This window comes from Squalius cephalus, assembly GCF_949319135.1.
Source record: "Squalius cephalus genome assembly, chromosome: 23".
NCBI classification, from domain to species: Eukaryota; Metazoa; Chordata; class Actinopteri; order Cypriniformes; family Leuciscidae; genus Squalius; species Squalius cephalus.
Window position 1 is genome coordinate 10,214,828 of NC_137144.1, and position 19,356 is coordinate 10,234,183.

The 19,356-nt window shown below is 38.6% G+C and overlaps 1 protein-coding gene across 3 annotated transcripts in view; it reads left to right on the top strand.

Annotated features, from left to right (window-relative positions):
* Positions 1–19,356, top strand: part of dusp8a (dual specificity phosphatase 8a) — a 46,615-nt gene that overhangs the window by 24,541 nt on the left and 2,718 nt on the right. For 2 of the 3 annotated variants that reach the window (XM_079859425.1, XM_079859426.1), the window contains exons 4-6: positions 18,458–18,624; positions 18,751–18,910; positions 19,180–19,303. In XM_079859425.1, coding sequence (XP_079715551.1) covers positions 18,458–18,624; positions 18,751–18,910; positions 19,180–19,303 — 451 coding nt within the window. Of the gene's footprint in view, positions 1–14,257; positions 14,797–18,457; positions 18,625–18,750; positions 18,911–19,179; positions 19,304–19,356 lie in introns of those variants that run through there. The other variant, XM_079859427.1, reaches the window with a different exon arrangement.

The window sequence follows — 19,356 nt, forward strand, 5'->3', positions numbered from 1 at the left end:
AGAAAAATATGTCACAATGCTGCACTCTATTATTAATAAGATTCATTGAAAGTATTTTTTTTTTATAGGTGTTGAAGTTAACTTTTTTCAAACCAATAATGAAACACAATTTTATGTACATACAAATTTTGTATTGATTTATTTTTATGTTGAGTATGTTACTCAAATGCCGATCCTTATCTGCAAACTTAAGAGTAAAGGATCATGTAATGTAATGCTAAGTGTTTCCACAATGTCTATGCACTGGTCTGACAGGAATCTCCTGCTGTCAATCAAATAATGATGTCATAATTCACAAAGGAGCTGCTAGTTGCCAAAGGCATGATTGTTAACCGCCATATGCAGAACAAACCTTAAGTAAACACTTCAGAAAGTTTTTACATCCCACAAATACAGACTTCTTTTCACTTTCTTCTTTGCACACTTCCTAATACATATAATTATTATTTTTGGTTAATAGCGACTGTCACAGCAAAGTTTGTCTCTCAAAGTGATGAGTCTGTAGAAACCCTCAGAGTAGGCAGTTTTCTGCGTGAAGCAAGCTTATGGTTTTTTTTCTTCTTTCTCTCGCTTATTATTAAGCTGCATGATCCAAATATGTCAGCAGTGAAAAGAAGCTCAAATTTATTTCAGTCAGGATTTGGGGAAATATCACCACTTCTGCAAATCTTTGATTATGTGGCTGCTTCTGCTGAAGCGTCTGTCACTTTTAAAGCTTAAGTCCCATTTAGTGTTTTTCGGTAAGCTTCTGCCACCTTAAATTAGAAGTGTCACGCATGACATGGAAACTTAACACGGCCATCACTGAAGCTAAGGCAAGCATCACTGCTTTGCTCAACCACTGCAAATATAGGAATATTGCTGTTAGGGACATGAAATATGAAGTGTTTTTCAGAATTCATGCTTGTATTATCATTTTCAGACTCTGAAAATAGTTCTTTGTGTACATGAGGCCAGGAAAGAAGACGTCATTATTTTATTAAGACCATATTAAGACAATTTGAATGACAAATGGCTCTTGGCGGCCTTTGATAAACATTAAAGGACAGCTCTAGAGGAGATGATGTAACGTTTCTGGATGCATTCAGTCCAGTACATGCAGTATTATATTAACTTTATGTGTCTTTCATGTGATCTGGATTTTGTATCGACTTATTTTCATTTAGCATACACAATACTGTGAAAAAGTCTTAGGCACGTTAGTATTTTCACCAAAAACAAATGGTTTTAAGCCGGTTATTTGTATCTTTTGCTGTAGTGTGTCAGTAGGAAATATCAGTTTACCTTTCCAAACATTCCTTTGCCATTAATTGTAATAATCCAGTGAGATTTCTGTATGCACAAGTAGTCTGACAGCTTGTTTCCGCCACAGAATAAAAAATAAAAAAGGTAGATGCGACTTTTTATCTCAGAATTGCGTGATATAAAGTCCCAATTGTGTGTTATATAGTCAGAATTGTGTGATATAAAGTCACAATTTCAAGAAATAAACTCGCAATTCAGATTTTTTTTCTCAGAATTGCGAGTTTATTTTTATAACACGCAATTCTGACTTTATATCACGCAATTATCTTTTAAAATGTTTTATTCTGTGGCGTTAACAAGCTTCCAGTATGCTGAAAATGGAGATCTGATCTCACCATCATTTGAGTCTGTCTGTGATTACATGAGGAAACAGAAAAAACTGAGACAGACTAAATCCAGAAGAACTGTTGCAACGTCTCCAAGACGCTTACCTGCAAAGCTACCTGAAACAAAGCTACGGACAAAAGCTGTTTTAAACACAAAAGGCGGTCACACCAAATATTGATTTGATTTAATAAATAGAAGTTAATTGATAAATAAAATCTATTTATGACATTATTTTTGAAAGCATCCTCACTTTATGAAAATTTTACACAAGTACCTAAAACTTTTCACAGTAGCTTGCGGCTTAAGTGTGGAGCACCGTTGTACAAATGAGTGATCATTAATGGAGTTGCGGCCTATGAAGAGTTTTTCAGATCATTGATAATTCTACTGTTAGGATGCCTACCTAAGAAGCTTGATAATAGGGCTAGGGCTTGAAACAGAGCTACAGAGTTATGCAACAATGTTTTTGGTTTAGCAGCAGATTAGATCAGGTGTTATGATCGGAATAGTGATGATTGTAAATTATAGACTCTAAATGAACAGGAAGTTTATGACCATTTCCTGTCTCAGGCAGTCACAGTTTCCTTTACTAAAAATGCTATCTGGATTAGAGTGTCAATTATGCACAAATCAACTTTGAAACTCCCTCAAAACACATGCAGACTAATGAAACAGAAAGCAAGGGATGGTTTCATTGTTTGAAAATACCATTCCAAATAGATGTCACAAAATTGTACCACTTTACGTAAAAAATAACAAAAAGCCATTTCTGAGTGATTCTTAAAGAAGTTTGTCTAGCAGCTGTTGTGAAATCTTGGTAAGTGAACCTTACAGATGCATTGTATGAAAAATATCAATGCACCATACATTTTATCTGAAAAGCTACCATAATTTCGCCACATTTTAGGCACAGTTTGACATTTCAGGCATTGTGAATCATTAGAGCAAAGAAACCGTAGGTGTTTAGTGTGCAAATTTGGAAGCTAGCCTACATACATGGCCATGTTTATGGAGTAATGGAAATGGAGGATAACGTGAAATATGTCGTCTGCCTTTAGCTTATTGAAAAGTATGGCATGGTGCAAGTCCAAATCGCATGAGTGTTATTATTTAGTGAACTTTACATCGAAACTACCTTTACCTTACTGCATGGTTTAGCTCAGACTCCGTCTCGGTTTCCTTTCTGTGAACTTGTTTGTGGAGCATGTCACAAAAATGATCCAAAACTCAGCATATACTACTTGTCGCACAGTTTTTTTTTCTATTATTTTGTTAATCTGTTAATTATTTAAGTAATAATATTAATATATTATAATGTATTACGCCTATTTATTCCTTATATATATATATATACATACATACAAAGATTGCTGTGAATAGAGAAAATTCATAGCATCTGCAGATATTCAGTGAATAGAGAAAAAACAGAATAAACATATATATATATATATATATATATATATATATATATATATATATATAATTTTGTTCTGTTTTTTCTCTATTCACTGAATATCTGCAGATGCATGAAGCGACGATGTGTGAATCCTAATCTTCTGTTATTTATGCTGCTATTTGCGCATATAAAACTAAACCCATGAAAAATGTATTTTGTTATTTTTAATGGGTCACAGACACTTATCAATTCTAAATGATTTTAATTCAAATTTAACACACTTTTAATGATCGGTTTACGACTTTCATTTGTCGGTTAGGGAAAAAACCCAAAATGAACATCCCTAGTGTGAAGAAGTTTTAACACGTCTGAACCAGCTCTTTGGGTCCACCCGGTTGACTGTCATAAAGATTGTCTGTTGCCTGTTGAGTTGGCCTGCAGTTTCCTGTTAATGTGTGGCGATCACAGGTTCTTGGACTGAAATGTTATGCGTGCTGTTGTTGAATTTGATCTTCCATCTCCCTCCACAGGCATCTCATCCACGCTGTCCATCTTATTGGAATGACACACACATTTACACACACGGAGTTCACAGCCTGAAGCTTTCACACCTTACCCACAGGGATGTGCTGCAGAACGCATGCGTGTATCCTACAGATGTGCAATCACTCTCAATCTCGATAGCCTGTCGCCATCTGCCTTTGTTTTTCTATGCATGGTGGGACGTCAAGTCCACTGGGTCACCTATATGTGACCCTGGATCACAAAACCAGGCGTAAGTCGCACGGGTATATTTGTGGCAATAGCCAACAATACATTGCATGGGTCAAAATGATCGATTTTTCTTTTATGCCAAAAATCATTAGGATATTAAGTAAAGATCATGTTCCATAAAGATATTTAGTAAATTTCCTACCGTAAATATATAAAACATGTATTTTTGTGAGTGAATGCAGCACAATCGCGAACATATAAGAACAACTTTAAAGGCGATTCTCTCAATGTTTAGATTTTTTTTGCACCCTCAGATTCCAGATTTTCAAATAGTTGTATCTTGGCCAAATTTTGTTCTATCCTAACAAACCGTACATCAATGGAAAGCTTATTTATTCAGTTTCAAAAATTGACCCATGTGACTGGTTTTGTGGTCCAGGGTCACATATGCATTTGCATGTGTGTCATTTTCTCCAGGTATTACATGGGTCAATGACATCATACACATTTTTTGCTCTGTTAATTCATTATTTTTGGTATTAAAATATATTTTGATACAGTCTGATACAATTGTCCTGATATCATAACGAAGAAATATGAAACAAATTGAACTTCATGAAAAGAAAAATGTAAGTACAGTAGTTTGGCATAATTTATGGCTTTGGGGGGATTCACTACTTATTAAGATTTAAAAAATGTTGTCCAAAAATCGTATTTATGTGGTATAACCAAAGACTATAGAAATACAGAAGATGCGTCACTCGTATTGTTTTGAATGGGGAAAAGTGCAACGCTCAATATGGCGGAATAAGTCCCGCCTCCTAAATAAGAGCCAATGGCCGATTGTTAATTGCTTGAGCTTATTTCGTCCATTAGATCTGAAAAAGCCAATATATTTAACCAGCCATAGACCCTCCCATCAAAGAAATCAGGACAGAAGTGGTTAAAAGTGGGCAAAACACATTTTATACACCATGTGTAAACGTAATTTGTCTCCCTCGTGTGCATGTGATCTGATCGACCATCTTAATACCAGGTTTAAACAAGGCCTCTGTGTCAATGTCAATAAGTCTTTTAAAATATCAGACAATTTTACCTTTTTATGACAAGCCAAGTTTAGTTCATATTGCAAAATGTCATGTGGTGCGACTCCCCGAAATCGTAATGATATTTATGATTTTACAATTAAAATGTTCATAAAAGATACTTTTACCTTGAAAATAGATTTAAAAGCTTTTGTGAGAATGTAAATGTTTTTTTTTTACCACATGACTTAAAGAAAAAACATTTTAATTACATTTTTATTTTTATTTTTTAAATAGTGTAAAAGCTTTTCAAAATCATATGAAACCAACATAATTTCAGAGAGTAAATTTCTAACTTGACACATATTTTAAACCTCCAGATGCTCTAAAATTGTCTGCTGCACAATTCCACTCAAAAGGGATGAATAAAATGTCCTCTGTACCACCAATAGTTAAGGCAGCAAAGTGGGAGGAATTCGGCAGAAAGTAGCAAATTATGCTCAATTAGAAGATGAAAGTTTTAGCTTGGCAGGGACCAGAGCGCGGCTGTTCCTTCCCCCTTTGTATTTAGCTGCTTTTTGAGCTGAATTCAGCTTTGTCTAACTCCCGGGCTTCTATTATGCAACTGGGCGTATCTTGCTGAAGTGTTTGTGTGTGTTCGCCAAAATGAGGTAATGAACAGGTGGTGACGCATTCGCTCTAAAACAATATCAATATATCCTTTCACTGTAAGCCTGCCCTCAACATTACGTTCTCTCTCAGACTCCAGACTCGCCACGGTCAGCCAAAGCTCCAGTTTTGCCGCCGTTTCTACGCCCAGTTGAGGTAAAGGACAGGAGGGCATTCATGATTTAAACCAGCACAGGAAAAGTCTGACAGACTTCTCTGGAAAAATGGTTCCTATTATATTTGCGCGACTTTAACTGTTGTAAGCCAAGATTATGAAAGACAAGTCATATTTTTAGCCTAAACATTCAGCGTTCCAAGATGCATTTTTGAAACATAAATGTACAGTCAATCTTCCAACTCTGAAGTCAAGTTAATCGTGTCAATTAAACACTAACAAAAATGGCCCTAAATGAGATCCAGCTGTTGTTTTTTTACATGCATGCATTTAGCAGACGCTTTTATCCAGGAACAAAAGCAATTAGTCAAAGAGCCAATATACAATGCCAGGTTTTTTAGACAACTAGAGTAGGAAGCAAACTAGAAAAGAAAAGAAATACAGTTAAAGTTAAAGTCCCCCTGTAGTCAAAAATGTTATCCCTTAAAACTCATCTTTGATCACCAAAATTACATATTTAAACGTTTTTTTTTTCCTATGAAAAAATGTCTTCATGCCTTAGAATAGCATGAATGTAACTCTACACCCTTCCCTCATTTACTATATGTCGTTCTATGAATATGCAAATGAGCCCTGCCTCCACTCACTCACTCACTCCAGCTCAGAGATCCACTCGTTGACGATCACACGTTGACCTGATTGGTTACAAGGTAGTTTGTGACGTCAGAAACACCAGCGATTTCAAACTGCGTTTTTAAGGAGAAAATACTCAGCAATGGTGTTGACTTATGAATTTGCACTTTATTTGTCTTAAAACATATTAAAAACACCATATAGACATTTAAACAACATTAAAAACGTTATACCACTAGGGGAACTTTACATACATTAATACCTCCACTGGAAGGGTGTTGACATTTTTTCAACATTTTTAAATAATTTTTGCTAAAATAAATGCGAGTTCTTTCATTTCTTTTATAGGATTGTGCTCATGACGTGTTAATGTTATGAATATTTTTAAGGACAATTTGTGAAGAAAAATGGGCTGAAAGGATTGTCGGCCAGATTCAAACTTACCTTTTCCATATAAGCACCAAGGCTCAACATCTGTAATTTTAGAAGTTATTACATATAAATGTAGAAACAAGAAATTTAAATGAAGCCTAAAATTGTGCAGCCTATCAAGGAAAAGTGTGCTATTACTCTTTGAATTTTTGCCTGGTGGATGAAATGGGCAAAGAAAATCCCCAAACTTGCACTTGACCCAAGTCATATCTAGAGACAAGAATATTATAAACTTTGGGATGGGCTTTTTATGATTTGGGCCTGTAGAAATCACCTAGAAACCACCCAAAACACCCTACCAACCACAAAGCATTTCCCCTGAAACCACCCAGGCGGTGAGTTTTGCACGAGCAAGCACCACATTTTCTTTAGAATAATTTATTTGTCAGATGCTTAAAGACGATGTGTCTTACATGAGGAATAGTGATCAAAGCAACATAATGTGAACATTTAAATCCTAGTCATAATAAGACATACCATCAAACAAATCTTGAATGAGTTTAGAAGGTTAACATCTAAAACACTGTCCTGTACTAGCTGCATGACTTCCTGTGTCGATGTAACCCGTGTCCATTATCGTCCCAGGGCAGCACGGGGATCAATGTTTCAATTGAAAAAGAGCCACTGTTGCCATTAGGATGAGGTAAGCTCTCGAGGGACGATCTTGGTGCTCTGTTATTTTCAACAAACACACACGTACACTCAAGTCTTTCTCTCGCTGTATGTCTTTCTGATTAGAGCATGTCTTTATTTTTAGTTCAGGCTCCTGTGGTCATCACATCTGGCGCCAGTCGCCTACTTGAACAGGCACACATGCACACGCCACAGATTCGCAAAGGTCAAAAAGATGACCTTTCAGTCTCCACCCTGTACCCTCGACATGCACATACACCACTTTGCGGTATGAAGAAATGAGTAGCATTTGTCCTACATATGGCCCACTGTAAACTTGGCTTTAATTTCTCAGTGCTCTCATAGACCTCAAATTATATGTGTTATGTCAATTCTGAGAAACAAGCTGAAGAAATGAAGAAATGTCAGCGGGCCAACCAGTGCCAAATACTTTCAGCATGACATGGACTACTTCTCCTCTCCTCTCTGCTACCGTCTCCCTCTTTTTTCACTCTTTTTCTCCCTCGGTTTACCCACACCCACTTCTCTTTTCTGGATTCTACCTATCATCCACATTTCCCACCAAAAATAAAAAAGTTCATTGCACTTAATTAAACGGAGGAAAACTTTTCCACTCTATGTTCAGCTTACAGAACCAGAGGGATATATTTAACACTAGCATTTTATTTCCCCCCTTTTATACTGTTAGCGATGCTTTCTTTCATTAAAATGGGCATAATTTAATTTGTACACAGAAGTTTTTGCTTCTGTACCTTAAAGATTTCTATATGTAAATGACTTGTTATAATTGGCTAACCTCCAAGCACCAGCATATTTAATTCAAGACGTGCCAAGAAGTGAAAGTAAAAATGGTTTATGTAATTCTTGTAACAAGAAAATGCTATTTCAGTCTATTTTCACATTTAATTCATTGTGTTACTTGCGGTTTCTTTGTAATTATTTGTGAAATGTACTACCAATTTCCTAGTGAAAATTGTTTCACTCCATTTTCAAAATGCCATTTCTTTTTTCAGTGTGGGTTTGATTCCCAAGGAAATCAAGAACTGATCAAATATATACATTAAATGCAATGTAAGTCGCTTTGGAAAAAGCATCTGCCAAATAATTTAGGTTATTTAGCTTGTGTTTGAATTGTCATGGAAATTTCTGGCGTTATGTGCTGCTTAGCTGCTTAGTTTCAGTAAATTCTCTGGATCATTTTGTTGCTGTAATTTATCTTGAAATGAGCTTAGGTCTACACGATATTGGAATAAACTGACATTGCGATATTTTGTTTTTCTGTGATAATATATTGCGATATAAAAAAGAAATCACCAGATGAATTGAATAGCTCTATTTGGACAGAATTAATCATTTTAGGATGATTGGGTGATTTTGTGGGGGGTGAATCTGCATAGAAAATAATAAACAAATTACAAGCATAGATAAAGATACAAATTAAATAAACAGTGCCTTTTCAGGTAAGTCTAACAGTATTTAGGTACAAATAAGGAATAATCAAATGTAAAATAGCACTGCATAGTCTTCACTTTATAAAGTAAATATAATTAATCTTTGTTAAAGCTACAAAAGTGATTTTCTTTTTGTATTTTGTTGTTTGACTAAGATTAATAACTCAGACAGTAGCAGTTTTATTAGGCTGCTGTCACTTTAAGACCGAATGCACGGATCCAATATAATAATACACATCCATTTTCTTTCTCAATTGTTTGCGTTCATGTTCAAGCACAAATAGTCACGTAAGAGAATGGAATTTGGTGTTCGTGTGTGTGGCTCTGTGTGTGTGCGAAGACAGGAAACAGCATGTGCTGTCTGAATTGAGTTCTCTTTCGCGTCTTCATGCGCTCAAACATTTTTTCACAAATGGTTTAAAATAGCTTGAATGTTTAAACTGACAGGAACATGTGTTCTAGTTCTAAATCGACACTTCTAGTTATAACACCTTCCAAAAGTCCAAAGGTTTTTTTGGCTCTTGAAGAATGAAATGAATTCCAGGAAAAGTTTGCAGAACACAGGACATGCACATACACAAACAAGTGACGCAACCCAGCACTCATTTCCTGATAGAGGCCCAAAGTCCTTCCATTCCATCCTCGGCTAAATTTGGATTTCCAGCGGAGCTTGAAGCCCCTGTGTAAAGAATGTGGGCTTTGTCGTAATTCCTCTGTCTTATTGGAAGCATTAATACTCCCTCTCATTTATCTCTCTTTCTCTCAGGCTCTCCATCTCCCCCTTTCCTTCCCACTCTCACGAAGCACATCCTCCCAGTTGTGTAACCCTCTCTGGAGACCTCTATCCTGGTTTACATGTGGCCCGATGACATCATAGTTCTCCATAGGGGGGTCTAGATCGCTTTCTTTCTCTGTCTTTTAAGGGGGAAGGGTGGGTCCATCCATATTAATAGATCAACCCTAGTTTCTCAATCACCCCTTCTTCTCTAGTAAGGACAAATGGATAACATGGGAATAGTTGATGCATGAAATGTGGTAAAATATAAATATAATATGGAGGTGTGGTTTTATGCATGTTCACCCATCTATAAGGACCATCAGTGTTTATGTTAAAGGGACAGTTCACCCCCAAATTAAAATTCTTCATTCAAGCATATCATTTTGGAAGGTTGCACTTACAAGCTTGCAGATGTACACAAGTTTGATGTCTGGCCCTAACTGCTCTCTATTGTATGTCTTCGTTTTCTCTCCATATTTGAACATCTGACATTACGACATTAATGTTAAGCTTAGGAAAAGAAAGGAGTGCAAAAGTTTGTCAATCTTCTCTGGACGCCTTGTCTTTCTCACATGTCACAGTAACATAAGAAGAACAAATTGCTTGCTTAATACCATCAATTTCCTCATCCAACTATATGAATCACACAAGATGGTTTTAAGCTTTTGGCTGTTAACACATCCTTGCAAAACATCTGAAAATTTAAATCTGGTGTAACTGGCCTCCAAAAGAGTGTTAAAACCGGTTTAAACCGGGTCCTCCTTCGGCTGTCGGTAACATAGCTGAAACATGGCAGACCTTGATTAATGAACTTGACCTTTGACCTGTACACTGGGTTTCAGCCCAGTACTGAGTGACGGCATCCTGTTGAGCCCTTACACTTGGAAGCCTCGAGTCTGTTCTTAACTGAGTGAGATCTGGTTCATAGTCTTTTTAACATTAATAGTGCTTAACAGTGTTAAATGAAAACTGATATAAGAGTCAGGCAATGCTGTTTTATCACCTCATAGATGTGTCTGTGGTGTTATTTCGGCGCCTAAAAAATCTATTGGACGTCTCCGATGGACCCGATTTTTCCCTAAAATCGGACAGGAGGAGCTCTTGCACGGGGTAACCTCGGGTTCACTGCCCCATCAGTCCGCACCCCAAAAAACAATTTGTTCGGAATGTTTTAGGAGATTTGGAGGCATTGATAGAAACATTGAGTCACAGCAATATCAGCAAAAAAGCTGTATCCTCTTGTAAGAGGATGTGTAACATTACTTACAATAAAACTAGTGTTGTTTTTCCGAAGTGATAAAATTCTGTATCAAAAATGTTAAGGCCAGACAAGTAGTTTTTTAAGGCTTGGTTTGTTGGGAATTACAAACCTGCGCACATATATTCAAACGCGCATACCAATAGACTGAACCCGTAATACGCATGTGCACGCCATCAGCATTCTCACAGGTTTCTTGTTTAAAGTCTGTGTAGAGTTTCCTGTTAAAACGGTGTTGTGTTAGCGGCCCCTAAGTTAATAACTAATGATCGTTGCGACGGAAGTGAATCAATCAAATTAACTTTAGCTGGAAAATAACTTTATTCAAGACCTGCTATAAAGCCAAAACAATCTCTGTTGCTTTAACCTTGTATCTCTGTAAAGCCACTTTGGAACAATCTACATTGTTAAAAGCGCTATATAAATGAAGATGACTTGACTTGACTTGTCCCATTTCACAAACTTTTTCATTTTGTAGTAATGATGCATTCAAGTCCTCCTTTGAAGTTCGTATTTACAAGTTGGGAAGTCGTAATTACAACACCAAGGGCTCTATCATCAGCCCAGTGCAGCTACAGGCACGATGCAAGTGTTTTTTGCTAGTTTCAGCCTGACACAGTTATCATTTTCATGCCATGTGCCACGTTGTTTAAATAGCAACTGCGTTTGCGCCCATTTGTGCGCTGGTCTGAAAACGAGGTGTGTTCAGGCGCATTGTTGGCGTGTTGCTATTTTGAGGCAACTGAAATAGACTGCGCAATATTTTTGGTTATTTAAAGAGCGCGTTAGTAATGTGCACCTATAGTCAGGTCCACAACGTGCGTACACTTTGTCCCGTAGATGGTCTGTTTGCGCTTTAACCTTGTGCATGAGCATATCCGTTTCCTCGCTAGAAAAGCGTTCAGTCTTTCCGCTTGCAAATTCCGCCATGTAAATAGCGAATCCGCCATGGCGCGAGCACAACTGGCTATTAGATGGAGTGGGAGATAAGACTCTGATTTTGCACGTTACGCCCAAAACACACCCATTACTCATTAAGAGAAACAGGGACAACCCTTTTAGACCACGTGCCGTCCTTTTTTCCATATATTGGACCACAATCAATGGTCGCAGCTTTCTCTACATAGCGGAAGGGGAGGGGCTAAAGAGGCTAAAACTAGCAGCGACACATTAGCTACGTTTAAAATGTAATTTTGTTCAAATGGAAAAACAGCAAATGGTTGTCTAAAAGTAGTGTTCCAATTTGAGACAACAGCATTCTTCTGAAATTCATATACTTGATGGCAGAGTACATAGTGTTAGGTAAATTTAGTGTGTAGTGAAGAAGTCTGAAGAGGAATTTTCTATTCAATTTGATTTACAATACAGAAACAGTCACCCTCATGCAATCAGTGTCTTTCTCAAGAACCCAATGGTAGATCACACTTTGTAGGGTTCAAATACACAACTTTTTTTTGTTTCTTGACCTCAGCTCAGCTATACCGTTCCCAAATGTCATGTGTGGAAACTCCTACGTGGGCTGCTGTCTAACGGCTGGGATATGTCAGAGTTGACACCTTCAATTAAAATTGCACATTTGTTGCGGCACGTGTGCCCGATTTAAAGCATGTCAGCAGTTGGGTCCAATAAAGGATGATGGTGATTAAACGATATGAAATATAGAGTAGTACACCACAGCAGTAAAGAGGCTTTTTTTTGTAATATGGCTTCTATCTGCTCTGTTTCGGTGGCGGTAAAATGATATAGCTACGCATGGCTAGCATGTAATGTCAGCGTGTCGTGTTTCTTTCTTTCCATGACTTCATCATGACTTCACTTATGGCTTGTATACACAAGATATCTAGAAGCGTAATCATGCAGTGAGAATTCAAGCTCCTTCGCCCCATATTGTGAGCGTAAATGAGAGATGCCCCATTGGGATCCATTTATGTCATATGTATGTCAAACTCCAGCTAAATTTCACGCTGTTTTATCACAGACAGGGGGATTTAGACACACTTAGACTGATGCACACATGTGAGTGCTGAGCGATTGAAGCTGGCGTTGTGCTCGACTGGAGGCTACCTCACACCTCAGGCATGACAGCTGGGGCCCCGTAAGCATTACATCATGGACTGATGTATCCGCGTATCACATGTCACTGGTGCTCTGACAACAAGAGCTATCAGCGCTAACAGTTTTCCTACTCCACTCACGCATTCACACAAAAATGTCTCTTGCACACACACACCATCCTCTGTTAGAATCCGAAAGCTTTGTATAAATAAATTCAGTATATTGTGGCAACACTCCTTAAGCCCCACATACGGGCAAGTGGAGTTGCAGTCAAACTGCACGAATGACGTAGCTTCTCTGCTTCACCTGATAGATGATCCTGCAGTGTAATGTTGTATTCTGATACATCTGCTCCCTACTGCACCTTTACGAGCATCATACTCACCCGTACAGATGGACATGCATGTTGTTCAAAGAACTACAAATAACTTTCAGACAGTTGTGAATGAACTAACTAGCAAAAACCAGCCTGCACCTGGACGTTCATTACGCTCCAAGCTGGTCTTTTCAGTTGTTTTATGTGCTATCACATCTTACTAAACCAAATATGTGTTTGAAACATGCAGTAAAGCACTTTAGAACAGCCATTGTATTTAATTCATGCAATGTTATCATTGCTACCAGCATGAAAATCAAAACCACCATAAAATCATGGCAATGACTTTTTTTTTTTTTAATGGAGTTTTGCAGTGTTTATTATAAATGATTTATCCATGCACATAATTTCTTATTTTTTATTTATGCGCCCTCATAATCTCACAACCTCTCCCTCACATGAGATCACAGCAATAACATACAACAACAATCAAAAGATCCAATCTACATTTATTCTTGTTTGAGAAGCCACTTCACTCAAGTGGGAAGAAAAGACTATTGCAACTTACGTTTTATGTCGACTTCAACACGTTTTAAGCAGATGTCGTCTTGCAGCACATGGATAGTTATGTTAGACATTTACACTTTTCCCAGATGCATTTATCTAATAGACTTTGTGCATTCAGTATGTGCATTTATTGGGAATAGAACCCGTGACCTTAGTTTTGCTACACCAGTTCCTCTACAGGGGCATTTTAGATGTAAAATTCAGATTTTTGGAAGACAAATAGAAAATTCACTCTCAATAAGAGTAAAACTAATTGTAAATGCATTTAATATGCATATCATTTTAGTTTTTTTCCCCTATATGTAAATTTGCACAATGTAGTGCATTTTGTATTATAGTAAATGTGATGCATTTAGGGAGTGTGACGAGAGAAGATCAAGCTAAAATGTGCATCTCAGTGTACATATATAAAGTGTATACTTGCAGTCTGGTGGTTCCTGTCTAAAACAGTTGAGAGGGTGTTATATTTTTTCATTTTCAGAAAAACATAGAGTGGGCCCCTAAGGTGGCTGCATATTTGCTCGGTGAGTAAGGAATGTGGTTGCATGCCTTACTCATGAGCCAGATTCAGCTCACACACAGTAAGAGCGAGAGAGAGAGAGAAAGGGGGGGGAGACAGAGTGAAAGTAAGCGAGAGAGGAGAGAGACAGGGCAGACTATGCTCACGGCAAATGAGCTCATTCACTCTAAGGTCACGCAGAGAGAGAGAGAGAGAGAAGGCGGGGAAAGACTTGAACGGAGGCTGTACAACAATAGCGAGCTCCACTTTCAGTTGTTGCCACACAGAATGAGATCGAGGAAGGATCCGTGGCGCTCCTGAGGAAAGACCACACACTTCTTCTGCCCTTATTTCTGTGAGGGGGATGCAGTTGTTTCTTTCCTGTGGAGTTTCCCTCCTAGGTGTTGTTTTTAGGATCTTACATTTTTTTGTTACCCAGCATCTTGCAGACGTATAGTTCTTGGACTGTGGTTTGGACTAGTTGGTGCATTCTGAGTTTGTGCGGATGCCCCTAGACGTGGTCATATCCCCTCCGGAGAATTGCTTCTGGCCGGGGATCCAGGGAACAGACATGAGGCTCAAAATCAGAGTTCGTAAGATGAGGAAGGAACGCAAGCTTAGAGGTGTGTAGCATCTGTTGTCACCTGGACAGATGGTGCTTTCCCATCTGTGCCAACACAAACACGTGTATGGTTCGAGATTATGTTTATATATTATCTAAATATTTTAAATTGACTGATGTTAAAATTCCTTTTTCAGTCTTTCTATTACCACAAATTTATGTTAAAAAGTAAAACATTAACCTAGCATTGCTATAGTGCTCCTATGATAATCTCCAAGAGTAGTAGCAAATTTAAATGGACATGCATTGGGTTGCTTTATATGATTTAAGTACATTAACGCTGTTGCTTTGTGTGTGTTCATAGTTCACAGCCTGTGAAACGTTATGCACACATGCAAGAGTATATTTGAGTTACTATGTGTGTGCGTTCTACTGATGTCACCAAATAGAAGTTAAACAGTTGGACTTTGCCAAGCAATTTACTTTTATTGCAGTGACGTCTATGTTTTTGTAATGGCTTTAGGGCAGAAATGCAATAATTGTAATAGCGGCAACAGTTAATGATTCAATGATACAGGGTCCCGGGGTTTAACACTTCTAATCTGTCAAGCATGACACAAAGCGCCGGGAGTGATGAGGTAGCCACAAACCCCCTGCTGTTTTTTGTGTTCCTCATTGTGCAGCATGCATGTGTGCAATGATGTCATTGGGCCTTTATTGAGATGCTAATAAGTGAGTGTGTGCGCGGAGATGGGGACAGATGGGGGCTGCTCCTCAATGGCGTCATGTCTTCTGCATCTGGAGACTTGTGTGTGTGTGTGTGTCTGTTGGTGTGCATTAGTTTCATTCAGGGGCCCATCAATGCCGCTGGATGTAGAGCCTTGAATAGAAGCCTGTGTGAGAGTGCCTATAGAGCTCAGCTGAAAAGATGAAAAACAGAGGGGCTCCTAAAGATGGAGGTCAGGTGCCGCAGGACAATGAACTGATATCAAAGGCTGGAGTTAATGAACTGTGCAACTCTGTGTTATTAAACACAAATGCATCTCGATAGTTCATGGTCTTGATAGTTCATGGCCATATCCGAAAAGTGTAACCTTTTTACCTCATCTTCTTTGTTGCACAGTAGGGGAACATGACATTGCAGCTGCAGTAGAATTTTAGGTAAGTATCCCACAAGTCTATGGTGACCCAAGCATTATATGCTCTACATAAGCTATTCAAAACTTCTGCAAATCCAGATAAATGTTGTGGTTCCTCCATACAAGAAAGGTTATTCCACTGTTCTGTTTTCAGAGAAAGCTGGATGACAAATGGAGGGTTATGTAAGGTTTGGAGACAGAGAAAAAAACATAGAGGAAGTGTGCGAGTGGCACATTGCCTTCTCGTCCAGAGCGAGTTTGACCCTGGCACACTTCTCTTGCTGAAAACACACATGCACTCATATTCCCAGTGGTTTTGAGAAACGTCACCACTGGCCTGTTACACAACTGGAGACTATAAAAGTGACTAATGTTGCCTAAGTCCGTCGTGACTTACTGTTAGTGTGTGTCTGTGCATTAATTAATAATTTTTTCTTTACTTCTTTAACTTTACTTATTACGGTGCAATTAATTGTTAATATTTTTGCTGCAATAGTAAAATTAGGTGTTTGTGGATTCAACTTCAGCCAGACGTTAAGACAGATACGGAAGCTTATGGTTTCCCTGTAATCCTAACTGTCACCACCACCGCCCAGTTAGAAACGATAGCCGATGACCTCACTCAAGCATTTCCTCTCTTGGCTTTTCAACAATGTGGTGCTGTACTTGTTCCTGTTTGTGTTGCTGTGGTACAGAAACACGTTTTTTCGAGGAAGCTATATAAAGCACCCCTCTAGATCTTCGAAGCAGGACAATATTCCAGATCCTTGAGATGAAAAGAGCATCAAATATCACTTGCAAAAGGAGATCCTGTCTCCTTGCCTTTTGAGTTTTGAGCTGTGGTCTTGCTTTCAGAGTTTCCAGATGCTCATTGAAATCCTTGACCTTTTGAGTTCAAGGGAGAGGGATGGGAGGTCAGCATTGCTTTTCTGTTTTGGCCTAAGTAATGCATTTGAGAGATGTGGGATAGGAAGCTAGTTTTAACAAGCCTTTATCAGGCAAAATTTGGAATCTTAGGCATCGCTGACAGTGTTGACATAATGAGCAACATTTTTAGGTGATTATGTCACTGGACCGGTAAGGGGAGTTACATTTGGGGGAGGGGGATAGATATCCAAGATTAGATGGTTGTATCAATGTGTTTGAATGTATTTGTGTGTGTGTACGTGTGTGGGGTTTGGGGGGAAGGGTGCATTTGAACCAGTATGGGGGTCGTAGAACATTTGGTCGGTAGTCATTCATCTACCGCTAGTTTCGAGAGCGTATGGAGGAGGCTCCAGGGGCCCGTTGGTTCTGCTTGAGTGACATGCAAATCACCTCTCAGTCTTCTGTGCTGAGAGATGATGTCATTGTACCGACCGTTGCCATTAATAGCAGGAAACAGACAGGTTGTCGCTCAAGCTCTTAAAAAACCAAGCACCTCCAAACATACAATAATTGTTTAGATGGTGATTTATGCATGGATAAGAGGGACAGGTGTTCCATGTTGTCCGTTAGGGCAAAGCAGGTGGCTTTTTAAAATTCACAGTTTGTTGAAATATGATGTCACCCTTGTATAGACTCTAGATGATGTTCTAAGCATGGCTTACATTTTTTTTTGGTAAACCTTCTTATCACCTCACTCTTTATTTGCCATGACTCATTTTATTGACTTGTTCATTTTAACTCCTCCATCCCACCCAGATCTGTTTAACACAGTCACTTTTGTTTGGACTATTTCACTGTTTCCTGGCTGGGACGAAATGATTTCATGGCTCCCTGGTTGACTGCTGTGTCTGCACGCTCCCAGGGTTACCATGTCCCAAATTCTCATGAAGCTCATCTGAGATTAAGGTCTTAACCCATCTGCTGGGGCTCACACTTTCTGGCAGCATTGCACAGCTCGATGAAGACTTAACTTTCTTCCTCTGTAAATCCATTCCACGTTTCCATCTTTCCCTGTTAAACTAATACATTCTAGTTCAGCTTCATGCACAATGTGAATACTTATAGTTGCAAATGCAGTTGCGAATTTATACATTGCATTTGAATGTGTGTATGTTGTTGCCCATGCACCCAACACCCTAGAGCTATGAATCAAGGGCTTGGTCTGCACCTGTGACCACCCTCATTCTCTAAGCCTGACGCAGTTGTTCAGTTGAGGATATTAGGTCATTCAGGAAAAGGAGCTCCAGCAGACAAATGCCAAAACTGGAGCCACCCGCCTCTTAAAGAGACAGGATCCTTCATTAGGCCAACTGGCCTTTGCTCACTTGACTGCTATGTTCATACATGCACTGACCTAGATTGGCATAATCTTGTTCATAACATCTGAATCCTCTCTTTATTGGTTTTTGACAAATGATGTTTGACATCAGCATGTCCTTTGTTAGTATGAAAGGTTTTGACTTGAATTATGCCCTTTATTATTATAGGTTGCAGCTTCTTTGTTCAGTTCTTTGTCCTGCTTGAGAGATTTTGAGTTGCATCCCATACATAGTGACTGCAAAATCCAGCATTCTTGTTGGTCTTGTCTTTCTTTTATTACATAGGTAGGGGGTAACTTTGTTCTTAATGTGTTCTTTCTTTTTTCTGTTTCTTCAGGTGGTTTTGCAGCATTCTCGTCCTGTTTTCCAGGCTTGTGTGAAGGCAAGCCAGTGGCCACTCTGCCTATGAGCTTGTCTCAGCCATGTTTGCCTGTGGCGAACGTTGGTCCCACACGAATCCTGCCCCATCTCTACCTAGGCTCACAAAAAGATGTGCTCAACAAGGTACAACTGACTATAACTAATATCTTGGAATGTTAGATAATTTTTCCAAATAATTGTTCACATATTTTATCCAAAACAGAAGTAATGATGCTACATAATTCTTACCCTGGTTCTTTGTACTCTCAGGATCTAATGGCTCAAAATGGCATCACATATGTATTAAATGCAAGCAACACTTGCCCAAAGCCAGAGTTCATCTCCGAAAGCCATTTCATGCGTATACCCGTCAATGACAACTACTGTGAAAAACTCCTGCCATGGCTAGACAAAACCAACGAGTTTATTGGTAAGAACCTGCTTGTAACAATAGAAGGTTGTTTTAACACTTGATTATAGTTGTCCTTTGGTGATTGAGTTTCTTGATGTGAACTTCACATGTTAGCTTGAAAAATGAGCAGCATGCCCTGTTATGATATCAGGAAGAACAAATTTGATCCTCAAAGCATATTTGCAGAAGTGATATGTTTTGTTTTTTTCTGGCTTGTCACTGAGGAGGTATTTGGTTGTCTTGCATGTTTTGTGGGTTGTCTCACATGTTTCCCCTCTCCCTTTCAGACAAAGCCAAGGTTTCCAACTGTCGAGTCATTGTCCATTGTTTAGCTGGCATCTCCAGGTCCGCCACCATCGCCATTGCTTATATCATGAAGACAATGGGCTTGTCATCAGATGACGCATACAGGTAAACTCACTCAGACACCCTGCAGCTTAAATTGCACGGCCTCAGAAAAAAAG